Source organism: Achroia grisella, unplaced genomic scaffold (genome assembly GCF_030625045.1).
Source record: "Achroia grisella isolate CSIRO2021 unplaced genomic scaffold, CSIRO_AGI_Agris_v1 utg780, whole genome shotgun sequence".
NCBI classification, from domain to species: domain Eukaryota; kingdom Metazoa; phylum Arthropoda; class Insecta; order Lepidoptera; family Pyralidae; genus Achroia; species Achroia grisella.
In genome coordinates, this window is record NW_026713020.1 from 6054836 (window position 1) to 6068230 (window position 13395).

Consider the following 13395-nt stretch of genomic DNA (forward strand, 5'->3'; position numbering starts at 1 on the left):
CCTAGAAGTATATACATGGAGACCATAAACTGTATACAGCAAGTGTTAAGCAGTGGCAACCCTCATTCAATGATACTTATCCCTGAACGTAGGGCCTTAATATGTTGGTATAGTTAACTTAGTTGACTAAACGGAGAGAGAAAAGACTTATAGGCGCATATTCAGTACATTCAGTAAATCATGTTTACACAATCTTTACCCTAAGAAACGTACCATGTAATATCATCATCTATATATCATCTTATATACAAAATTCTCGTGTTAGTTACCATACTCTTCCGAAACGGCTTGACCAATTTTTATGAAATTTTTATATGCATATTCAGTAGGTCTGTGAATTGGTTACTATCTTTTTTTCGAGTCTTATTGCTATTTATTTGTCGAGTATCCAAAAAAGCTTCTCTTAGCTTGAGACTAGATGGCGCTGAGTCATTATATTATATACATTTCCTGAGATATTACATTAAATTTTTATTTGATAATTATCTATTTTTTTTGGTACTTATATATTGACTTAATACTCATAGTTACATTTAATACATATAATTTTATTCGATAACCAAATAACGTATATGTACTATAATAAAGCATGTAAGTAACATTTATACTAGGCTCAATCTACACACATAAAAAAATTAAGTAAAGGAATAATTTTATTACCGCATATTGAAACATCTGCAGTGAAACTTTCATATGAATTATTCATCAAAATATTTAAGGAATCAATTCGTTCTCGCTAGTAGGAACCAATCTTAATAAACATGAGTAAACAATAAGCGAGTCCGCCGTGGCTGTACCCTTGACATTAACAATGTCATCACGAATTTAAAAAGCTCTCACTGTTACAACGAGAATAAATTCGTACACAAATAGAGTTTCGTACAATTCCGTTGGCACGACGACAAACGATTGAAATGGAACTTCTTAAGGCTGCATGTCCATTTTTTCTTATGGATGATAATGGAATGGTACGCCCTCCTGCGGTGACGGTTTACGCTCGTGGGGCACCAGTGGAAGATGATAAGATGATCATGAGCTCAGGTTAGTTAACCCATCATAGAAAATTCCCCATCAGTTTATCACGATGGTTTCCAGGGGAACCATACTGTCGACCTGATATGGTACATCGCTAGAAATGGGGTTAATAGTCCACATTACTAACAATCCATAAAAAAATAAAACGGTGAACATTTTCTACAATAACTAATTAAACTCGATAAATTCTGCCGTTAAGATATGGCAACTAATATCAAAGCTCTAGTCAGATTTTAAAACAAGTTTGTATTACACATAATTGATAAAATCGATTTTATTAAAAAATGGACCTATTTTTAGTTCATTCGTATGAACAATACAAAGCAGTATAAATGTTTGTAAACATGTAATTAAAAGTGGAATTATAATCAATTTTCGAAATAACGAATAAAATACCTTTATACTTACTGTAATCATGGAGTAAGCCGAATGTCGGAGAAGTTAAAGAGTAATCGTCTATCGTGGTATGCACATGTAATGCATAGGAATGAAGATCATATCCTAAGGACGGCGTTACATATGAATGTGGATGGTTATAAGGGTAGAGGAAGACCGAAAAAGAGATGGATGGACTGTATGAAAGATGATATGGTGAGAAAGGGACTAAATAACGGGATGACTGCGAACAGAGATGAATGGAAGAGAAAATCATATTCCGCCGACCACAAATAAATGGGATAAGAAGCAGATGATGATGGAGTAAGCTGAGTAGAGCGGGTTGTAAATATTTATGGCAAAATTTAAATTTTAAGTATTGTTATCGCGTTCGAGTGGGGAAGACAAAAGGTCTCTGAATTGAGTTTAGAATGAATTCTGAAGAATACATCGTAATTTTATTTCGTGAACACACTCCTTCGAACACACTCCTCCTTCCTTTTGTCCTTCGATTAGATGTGGGATGAATGAATAAAACCGTTTTGTTTAAGGTTCTAATTTGCATCTTATCCGAACTTTGTGAATTTCTCTGTTTGTATATCACAGTTATCTAGATCATAAATGACAACTTCAGATACATAATTGATTATATTTGTGTAAAATCTTATTAATATTATAAATGCAAAAGTTTGTGAGTATGGGTGGATGTTTGTTACTTTTTTACGCAAAAACTACTGAACGGATTTTGATGAAACTTTACAATAATAGAGCTTATACATCAGAATAACATATAGGCTATAAATTTCACGCGGCCGAAATTGCGGGCAAAGCTTAAGAAGTAAATAATACTGGACAACTAACATATCGCTAACAAGTCACAAAACTTACAGAACTACTATTATGCCTACTATAGTTTTAACAATTGATGTACACAGGTAAATAAATTCATACGGCCTGCCTCATGATAAAATCACAGCATATAAGTATAGTCAAATTGCATTGCATTGGCGTGTGCTTAGCTCATTAGAGTGGAGCATTAACGAGCCTCGGTCAAGCGTGCATCGCTGATAATGCGTAACGGTATTTAGTATCCAGTGGACGGTGCTAGATAACCTCGAATGGTCAATTTGATGGTATCTTAGCGGTGAAGCAGATTACTACCTATTTATTCGTACACGCTATATGATAATCATGGTATTGAATGATTAGAGATACTTTTTTTGGATGAGTAGCGACTTGTCCGGCCTTCGCACGGATGCATAAGTTTTTAAGTTTATAAGTTCTATACTATAACACGCATGTATTATACATATAAACGTTCCTGTTGCATCACTATCAATTGCTGAAAACCATATTAAAATCCGTTACGAAATTTAAAAGGTATAAACGAACAGACAGCGGCGGCCATTTTGATTTGTACTATGTAATGACAATGGAATTATACATCCGCCTGCGCTAACTGTTTACGCTGGCGGGGCAGTGGAGGATGATAAGATGAGCATAGGGTCAGGTCAGTTAGCACATCTTGGTTAAATGGCAATTTACCACGATGGTTTCCAGAAGGAACCGTGTGGATATCAACTTGGCATTTACATTAGTCCACATTACTCGTCTTCCTGATTAAACATATTGTTCTAGAACAATAATAACAATGGCTTCGGTGGTCTAGCGGTTTATCACACCGTTTTACATCCAATGGTCGCTGGTTCTATTCCTCCTGTGTACAAACATTTGTATTCATGAGTATGACTGTTTGTATTGCGTATTTTCTATGTATATTATTATAGTATTTGTATCAGTGTTTCGTATCCAAAACACAACTTCTTGGACAATTCAAACAACGCCATCTAGCCCCAAGCTAAGGGATAGATATCGTTGTTTGAATTGTCTAAGGTTTACCTCTTCTTGTAAGTGTGCAGACAATGAGGCCACAGCATTTGCTTTTCTTGCCACTAGTCTAATCCTAGTGTATAGACAATGAGAGCATGAGGTCATACATTTGCTACTCTTGTCACTAGTCTAATCCTGGTGGTAGATGGTCAATATGATTACAACATATCGGTGTTACCACTTTAAATCAAACAGTTTATTACTGTTCACATAAGCGTGGTAACGTGGTACGCTGGTACAATACAAGTTATAAGAGACAGCGGATTGATAATTTTTAAATCTCATGAATTCTCTTCGTATTGTAGCGCGGTGGTAATCACCTCGACTCTGTAACGTATATGATGTGATGTGTTTATTGTAGTTTGTAGGTAGTGAGTATACCGGTGAAATAATTGTACTATTTTTTGTATATTAGTAAGTTTATCTGGTAGTGGTCTACATGACTTATCTCTACACTTACACTCAAACTTAAATATATGATAATATCTATAGATAAACTAGTGTGAGAGTGCCAAATATTGATAGAAATATTATACTTATATTATACTTTAATTCATCGAGGTTCAAGTAATAAGCTACAGCTCATACATATATGATGAACAGTGAGGATTTGAGGAAATTTGTTTGTTTGAAACATAAAAAAATTGTCATGTCACGTGTTGTATATTAGTATTTACAATAACGTCTCTGAATACTCAATCTGTAATAATAACTTCGGTAATTGTTTTTTGATACCTACTTTGTAGAAGGTTATTATTACGAAATAATGATCTTTTATTTTACTTTTTTTAACAGTTTGATTAAGATTCTTACGAAACAAAAAATTTGCAGGAATAAAAACGGAAGTTGCTCAGTAAATTGTAACAGTTAAAAAAATACGGTATTTTTTGTATTCTTACTTCGTGCATTAAATATTCATAGCTAAAGCAAAACAACGTGTATAGGGTCATTTATTCTAAATAATTAAGGGGGTCTTCCTATGTGACGGCCTGTTTTTTTAGGGATATTTTAGGATTTTTTTTCTACGACCAGTAAATATTTAGAGCTTCAAGTTTTTTATCATTTATTAACACATATTTGGACAGTATAAATATAAAATTTCAGCTAAAAATATTCAGTCAAACTAGAGTTACAGCGCTCTGAACACCCCCGCCTCGAAAAAAAGAGCTCCCACTTCCTCCACGATTCCGGCTGATCGGCTTATCTGAAAAAAAAAAAAAACGGCGTTTTAATTTGTAGGCTTAAAAGCACGGAATGACCTATAATCAAATGAATATAAAAAAAATTGGATTTTTGATAGACATTTGAAATAAAAGTTGCAAATTAAGCGTTTTTTTTTTTTTGTTTTTTGCTATAAAAAAATCGAAGTTTTGAAAATTTTCGATTGATAATAGTTCATTCCATGCGTTTACATATATTGAGTGTGCCCTGTAAATTTCAAGTAATTCGGTCCAGCCGTTTCTGAGATACAATGGAGGAAAGTTTGAAAAACACAGTTTTGAGAAAAACGCGTTTAAAGTTTCAAGTCCGTTAAAAACTATTAAAATATCAACTCTCAATCGGCGATGCCTGGTCCATAGAGTATTCCTTCCTCTTCCTCGTGAAACTCTTTTAAAGCAGATTGTTCAGCTCTTGAGTCAATCCTGGCTTGTTTAACGACATCACTTACGCGCCGCTCAGAGCGTAAGATTCGCTTTTCATCCCGTTTCTCAACATACGCTTGGGCTTCACGACCAACAGGGCATCCCATAATCGACATAACTTTTAAAATACCTTTAAAACCTTCATTAAAGATAATAACTGCTAAGTAGCTAGCAATTTCAACAACTTTGGGACCAGAATGAAGATGTTTAGGAGCGAAAGTCCAAATCAAAGAATTCAAAGATTCGTTATTGTTTTGTGTCTCTGCTCCTAAACAACGAATTAATAATTCGTCTTTCGATAAATCTTCGAAAACCGGTTTGATAGCTTCTTGGACTTGCGGAATTAGAGGTGGTTTATCGTGATGAAATTGGTCCAGTTCATTATTAGCTTCAGCCTTACGCCATTTACACCAACTGTCTTCGCCTTCTGGACAAAATTGATGCTGAGGGTTTTCATCAGAAGAACATTTGTGATAGTACGTTGCCCAAACTTCCTTTCTCATATCTTCAAGCGAATCTGGATGGCGTCGAATTGCTAATCCGTAGAATTTTGTAATTTCTTGGATAACTTTATCAGTAAGTTTACCTGCTCCTTTTCCTGTTTAAGTCTGTAGAAACGTGTCTAAACTTGTATAAACAAATATATTAATAAAAGGGAGGCCAGGTATAAAGCCGACGGTACACAATAGGCCCGGTCTCTAACTGCCAACTCACCGCTCCGAACCGCTCTTTCTTTTACCTGCTGTATCTTTAAAACGACTTCGAATTTTCTAAAATCGCTTTACTACCGTATTCTAGACATGTTAAGGGAGCAATTTATGAAAAAAAAATCGATTTTTTCAACCCATCACATAGGAAGACCCATTAATAAATATCCGCTGTATTTTCCTAACGTACACCAAAACGAAAAATTCTTGACATCGTCGTATAAAACCGTTCTTAGTGTTGCTTGAACGCCGCGAAATGCACTCAAAGTTATTAGACTTCATAAGTAAGCTCTAAGTGAAAAAGCGCCATTTAGAAAGCTTACCCAACTGATGTTAATAAGTCGCGGTTTATTTACTCAAGTATTAGTGATGTTGGGGATGATTTTGTTACTTTACTATTTTAGATTGCTTTTATCTAATAAACTGTTAGTATTTTAAGTAAATGTTTTTACTGTTTCAACCAATCTTCATTAATAATTTAGTTCAGTTGTCTATATACCAGAAATAATAAAAATGTCATAGGACAATACACACAGCGCCATCTAGTCCCAAGCTAAGCAGACCTTGTGTTATGGGTATTAGACAACTAATACAAATACTTTTTTTTGTTAATGCATAGATACATAGTATTCATAAAAACACGCAGACCAATACAAACAATTATACTCAATATTACAAATCTTTTCATCATGCGAGGAATCGAACCCACCATCAAGCCTTTAGCAACACATAGCTGTATTTGATCCCTAACTAAGCAAAGCTTGTACTATGAGTACTGAATAATTGATATATCAGTGTCTAAATAGGGTTTTTTATTAACACATATATATAATATACATACAAAACCCAAACCAATACAAACAAACGTACACATAAATAGAAATATTTGTACCGTACGAGGAATCGAACCCGCGACCGTTAAACTGTTGGACCACCGAGACTAAAGTACAAATACCTACTAAATTTCTGGTTTCGCCTTGCGTTTAGCTAGTATTTCTTTGTCTTAAACGATCAATCGTTTACTACATTTTTATGGCGATAGTGATGTACGGGCCCCATGAGGCCGTGGCTATAAAGACAGCCCTGGCTGCGGCCGGCCAGATAAAAATATATAGGCTCGCACATACTTGTAAAATGTGTTACCGTCAACAGCAATCGTTCGCCAACATACCCCGTTAAGGGAAGGGAATTTGGTAATGAGGACTAATAACCCCATTGCTAACAATGTACCATGTCAGGTCGACCTCCACGCGGTTCCCCCTGGAAACTTTCGTGATAAATTCTTGGTGAATTTACCACGATGTGCTAACTGACCTGATCTCATGTTCATCTTATCATCGTCCACTGGTGCCCCGCCAGCGTAAACCGTTAGCGCAGGCGGGTGCATCATTCCATTATCATCCATAACAAAAAAAACATACGCGTTAAAGCAGATTTCAGTGACAACAACGCCATCTAGTTTCTGAGTGAGATAACAACAACAATATATTTAATAAATTAATATAATTTGTACCTATAAACTTCAAGTAAGTGAATTTTAAATCTGTGCCTACACATGTAATATTTCTGTCAACATTTCCATTAATATCTCTCCAGATAACATAGGTATAAGTTAAATATAAATTCAGTCCACGTTCCGACTCCGCGTCGAATGTACGCGTTACTAATAAGCCGTGTACACTATCTAATAAACTTACTAATATGCAATAAATAGTACAATTATTTCACCTGTATACTCGCTACCTATGTTATGTAACACTATAAACAAATAAATTATGTAGCGACACCACACCACATCATATATAACGCTACAGTGATGAGGTGATACTACAAATCCAATTATAAATATATAAAGTATATGTTCTGAAAGTTAAATATAACCATACTTATTTTGAGTACAAGATATAAGTTTCGATTTGACCATATCGTTTTCATCTACCTACGTACATACAAGTAAAAAAAGTCTTCGTGTATCGGTGCTGCTGCCGCCCCGTAACAAATGCTATTTATTTTTATAGAAGATCATTATTATCACAATTCACAAATAATGGTGAACATAGCGATTTTAACACATTGTGGTCATATATGAAATTAAGGTTTCTTATACAAAACAATGGAGTTCTCTTGAACCGTGTCTCATTAACAAATTACCTTCTGACGGTCTATGGTGCGTTTTTTAAAAGACAAAGAAAGTTAAATGAACTTATTTAATTCTAATTACAATTAAGAATCTCTATTGATTTGACTTATAACTATATTAAACTTATTCGTGTGTTCTCGTACCTCTTGGATGCCGTTCTTTTGAGTCATCAACTGTTGGAAAGTAATGCGACATACTTTCCAAGAACAATCGCTGTATCCATGACGACTGTGTACCTACAAGTAGTAGTTGTATGAACCTAGGGGGTTTGTACCCGTAACAAACACGTAATTAAGGTTATGTTTACATAAGTTTGGTAATATCAATAATGTTATTTTGACAAAATACGTATACATGTACGTACGTATGTAGATACGTAAGAATCCATTTGAATATTATAAACGCGAAAGCGTATCTATAGCCGTAACCGATCAGCCATTTAAATGTGTAATGGTAGCAATACCATTACACGAACAGAATATAGTGAAATTTGAACGTTTGGAAGAGTGATGATAGCACATACATTACGAAATGGACATCGCCTATCTCTTACCTCATAAAATAAGGAATGTCGCGGGTAACAACTAGTATTTGTGCAAAAGCCACCTCCATTTCTTTTATTTGTACATTTTTTTTCTGTACTTCATGTATGCTATATATTTGTAATTGGTGAATAAAGAATTTATCTATTTTACAAGACAGTTAGAGGTGTTTATGATGATCACGATAATGTCTGACGTCGCACATAACCTTCCCAGAACCACAAATCCGGGCCATAAAAAATAACAATCGCTTGCTATTAAGGCAAAATGTCACCCTTTGATATTTCAATATACTCATATACCACTAGCGAACCCTTCCAAGTTTGGTAGGGATGAAACAATACACGTTACATAATATGTTTAGGTTTTTGTAATAGGTGATAATGGAATATTGTACCGGCCTACACTGGTGGAACATCATAGGATACGCCAAGTCTATTAGGTCATTGTAATTTTTTATGAATTATAATGGAATGGTGCACCCGCCTGCGCTAACGGTTTACGCTGGTGGGGCACCAATGGAGGATGATAAAATGAGGATGAGGTCTGGTAAGTTGGCCAATGGTGGTAAATTCACCAGAAATTTATCACGATGGTTTCCAGGGGAAACCGCGTGGATGTCAATCTGACATGGTACTTTAGGGCAATGGGATCATCAGTCCACATTATTAATAATTCCCTTCGCCATAATACCGCAACTATTAAGATATTTGAGACAAATATTCAGTCCGGAAACCTTATCACCGCCTACTGGCGGTGATAAGGTTTCCGGTGAGTAGAAGTGTTACATATATTAATATAAATCCATAAAGAACTTGAACAGTAATGAAACAATATCGCTTTATTATCGTAAATATCGGCTATTTACAACCTTAGAAAATCGATTTGAATGTTGTGAATACTTTATAGGAAAAGGTACGTCCAACAAGTGACAATGGCCTACTTCTTACAACCATTATAAGTATTTGAAATTCTTACATATCTGATTAACTCACCGCGGTTTTGAACAGACTGTAAATAAGTAAAAACATATTCTTCAGTTTTCCTAATTTAACATTTACTTTTCCAGTTTTATCTTACCACAGGAATACTTTCTAGAAAGTCGACTGTAATTACCACAGCATTTACTTCTTTTAGATATATTAACTAAAATTTTATTAATATTGTTATGTTTATTATTAAAAAAACATTAAGATAGCTTATATATATCATCTTTGTAATAATTCCTTATTCTAATCTATGAAAAATAGAGATTCCTACAATAAAGCCTACATTTTAAAGCAAAACAAATATAAATAAATTCTCCCCCAGGCATTTAAATTGCCGATCAAATTTTTTATACCATAACAATCATGTATACGACCCAGCTGATGGTAAACGGTTACCGTCGGCAATGAAAGCCTGAAACATTAATACCAAGGGTTTCACTTGCACGTTTTAATCCAGAAGGCAGTATTCTTTGACACGACACGTATTGTCATGTGTTTCTTCAATCTACATACCTACTAGACCATGTAAATTATTTTTATATAAATATTTATAATCTCTGTAAAATTCTTAAGTAAAATTTGAAATACTAATACAACAGTACTCATACTATTCTAGTAGAATCGCGAATCAACAGTTATGTATATGGGATTATAATATCATCGAGACCATACTTACGAGTAATTAGCAAATACAAATACTATTGACACTTAGCAAATAATGCTGTAAATATTCATCCGGAAACAGAAAAAAATCTAATACACCAAGTTACCATAAAATCACCTCGCATATGTTGAAAGTTTTATCGTAATCCGCCTATAGACAGCACACAGTTAAAGCAAACTATCGCAGGCAACCTGTATGAAACAGCAATAAAAACAAAGCCATTTTAAATCTCCGGCTAGAGAGAGACGTAATACAACTGAATATAGCCGGTCTTAATTTCTTGGCCCGCTACATTGGACTAATTAAACTCAATAAGAAAAGTGCAACGATATATCGACTTCTGAGTGTGCGAGTGAAACAGCACCGGTGGCAAGCTTCCAAGATGAATTTGATGTTTCGGAAGAACTTCAGCGGGGAGAAAAGCATCGGCTCGAGCGGCGGCGGTGGGGGGAAAGCGAGGGGGGCGCTAGGTGCAGGCAGGAATGCCAAGCGTCGTGATCGCGAACGCTACTCCTTCATGGAGGAGAATCACTACAAGACCCTGAAGACGCACTTATTCCTGTCGGCGGCGCCGCGCTCCAGCGCACAGTACAACGACGGCACAGGTAAAGTGGATAAACGCAGATACGAAGGAAAACCGTCAGGTGAGAGTGAAAAGGAAAGCGCGCGAGAAGTTCGCGTTGTTTTGTTTGTTGTTCAAAGTGGTCAAAACGTTATCGCTCTGGTGACTTCGCTCAAGATGAATATAATCATTGGAACTTGTCTATTCAATTGCATACACGGAACTATGTCGCACTAACGCATGATATCTTTAAAACTCACATCGTTTCTCAGTCATTAATAGCACGCCAGTCACGCCGGCAGTTCTATTAATACTTGACAGCCTGACGGACAAAATATTTATGATACGCAATTTCATATAACAACATTTTTGTTAATTGTAATCTGGACATTATTAAAGCATGTTCAGTCGATACCAGTGGAACCCGGATCGGCTGTTTTGGCACTTAACGTCCTGTCTATTTCAGTGACACTGCTATCGTATGTTTTCGTTGTATCATGTTATAACATTGAAACGTGACTAGAAAACGTCAATTTCTCCTCACCACAGTTTCGTAAGTATCTATAAATCGCAACTGAAACCTTGACCATTAGACGACAACTAAAACCATGTAGAATTTTCCAAGAATAGTGTTAGAAAAGAGCATCCAAATACACAACACATTGCACGTCTGCATAACGGTAGAGGTCCATACACAACAACAGACAAAGGTTAACATTAACTCAATAGGTATAGTAAGTTACTCTGGTCTGTTCGCAGAACGATGCGGTCCAGTTTTGGGCGGGGGCACGGGCCTGGATCCAGAGCCACCCCAACCGCTGGTGACCCGCGAGCCCTCCGTGTCTCTGATGCGATGGGAGCGGCCACCGGCCACCACTACGGACCGCCGCCGCACCGAACCAGTCTCGCTGGCGACACTCGAGCGGGACTGCTTCGTCATCCCGGCACATGCCCTTGATCGGTTCTTACCTGATGGTGTACCGGTAAGTAACTGAAAGTACGTAGTTGATTTTGTAACTAACACTTTTAATATATATGTCAGTACCTGGAATTGAAAGTACCGAATTAAGACAGGACGTAGAACAATGAGGCATTACAAAGTAAAAAAAACGGATAACATTACTCGTTTTGGAAATTGTAGTAGTTGTATTAAAAGTAATGCATAAAATATGCTACTCTGCTGGGTATGTTATGTGGAAACACTCTCAGATAAAAAATTTATTCAGTCAGAAAATGGAATTTTGCTGTAATTACGCATAGTTCCGCCTAGGCCTATGATATAGTTCTTGATTCTTTCTGTCTAACCCGTAAAGAAACTTGCGCCAAGTTATACTTATTCTAAACTATCCCTATGTAGGTACTGTACTGTCATAATTAAACTGACACAAAGGGCAGTTTTGTCCGAGTTTACGTGGCCAACGCAATTTTTACTGGATGTATCGAGTATATAAGATATATAGAATAACATCACATATTCAATAAATTTTATTTCCCATTTCAGCTTCCAGTGCCCCCGCCAACACCCGAGAAACAGTTAACAACGAAGACTGCGCACAACTCCCTAAGCATTCTCGAAGTAGCCGACCCCAAACTTTGTATCCTAGCTCATTTGATGAGCCCTTTAGAACCTATAGAGCCAATACTGGAATCACCGCTTACCAAACCTTTAATGAAGCAGAAAACGGCTGCTGGGGAGCTTCTGAACGATGTTGCGCAGGCAAACACTGCAGTTGGTGGGATGCTATTAGCTAATATGGAAAGGAATGCGGAGTTTCCATTCATATCATACTATGTGATAAATACGACCCAATCAGATCCTTTACTTTTCTATAATAATATGAGGAGCGCTTCCTTGAATAAGTTTGATCCAAAAACTATTAGATATTCCGCAGCACATACTTTAGATTTGTATAGTGAAGTGGCTATGATCTGTAGACCGCCATTCAACGATTTAGCTGGTGGACCTAAGAAGTCACATACGCCTACAACTGGATTTATAATTAGTGTTTATAAGGTGAGTACTATAACAGATATAAAATGTATAAGTTTTTTTAATGTAATTAGAATAGTAATAAATCTGACGGTAGCCGTCACCTATACACATGATGAACTAAGGACATCACGTTATAATATAACGACCGTGATTCCACTTATGCCGGAAAGCAGAACGCTTTCATTTCTTTTAATTTCACATACATATCTCACCCTTCAACACAGCATACTTATAAAGGAAGCTGCTTGGCTGTTAAATTAAGAGAAACAGAAGTGCCCACCTTGTACAAAATCTACGTCAAAATCTGTAATAATTAGAATGGTTATCTTATTATTTGTCTTTAAAATTATAAATTTTCGTTAAATTCTCTGAATTACTTAACTGTTAAGTAATTTAGAGCATTTTCATTTTCGTTCAAAATGAAATAATTTAGGAAGTTTTATCAAAGCCTACTCGTGCGACAGTATCTATGTATGTAAAGAAATTTAATATATGTTCCCAAATCTGAATAGGAAAATGTACGAGTAATAGGAATATTGTAGAACTTTTAGAGGAAATAATTTGAAAAGCTTCATTATTCGCTACGTCGAATTTCAATAGACGATCCAATAAGGTTGAAACCTTAATCACAAAAGAATTAAAGACAAAAGTTCTACAACATAATTTTTCATTCAAATTGCAGGGATTTAATGAAAAAAGCTGTTTTCTAAACGTTAATAGTTTGATGATCCCACCTGCTAATCTAATAATGGTGTAGCTTAGTACATCATACACCCTTGTAGGACGTCAACTTCGCCAATTGTTCGCCAAAGCACCAGAAGTTTACTATGATAATGATGCTAAGAACGACTAGAC

General features: G+C 35.8%; 1 protein-coding gene across 3 annotated transcripts in view; it reads left to right on the top strand.

The window, feature by feature from the left end:
• The window catches only part of LOC131850861 (uncharacterized), a 115206-nt gene that overhangs the window by 99912 nt on the left and 1899 nt on the right, over positions 1 to 13395 (top strand). Inside the window, exons 1-3 of one of the 3 annotated variants that reach the window (XM_059201237.1) lie at positions 10324 to 10629; positions 11307 to 11530; positions 12049 to 12561. In XM_059201237.1, the coding sequence (XP_059057220.1) occupies positions 10368 to 10629; positions 11307 to 11530; positions 12049 to 12561 (999 nt within the window). In that variant the 5' untranslated portion in view covers positions 10324 to 10367. Of the gene's footprint in view, positions 1 to 10323; positions 10630 to 11306; positions 11531 to 12048; positions 12562 to 13395 lie in introns of those variants that run through there. The other 2 variants (XM_059201238.1, XM_059201239.1) reach the window with 2 other exon arrangements.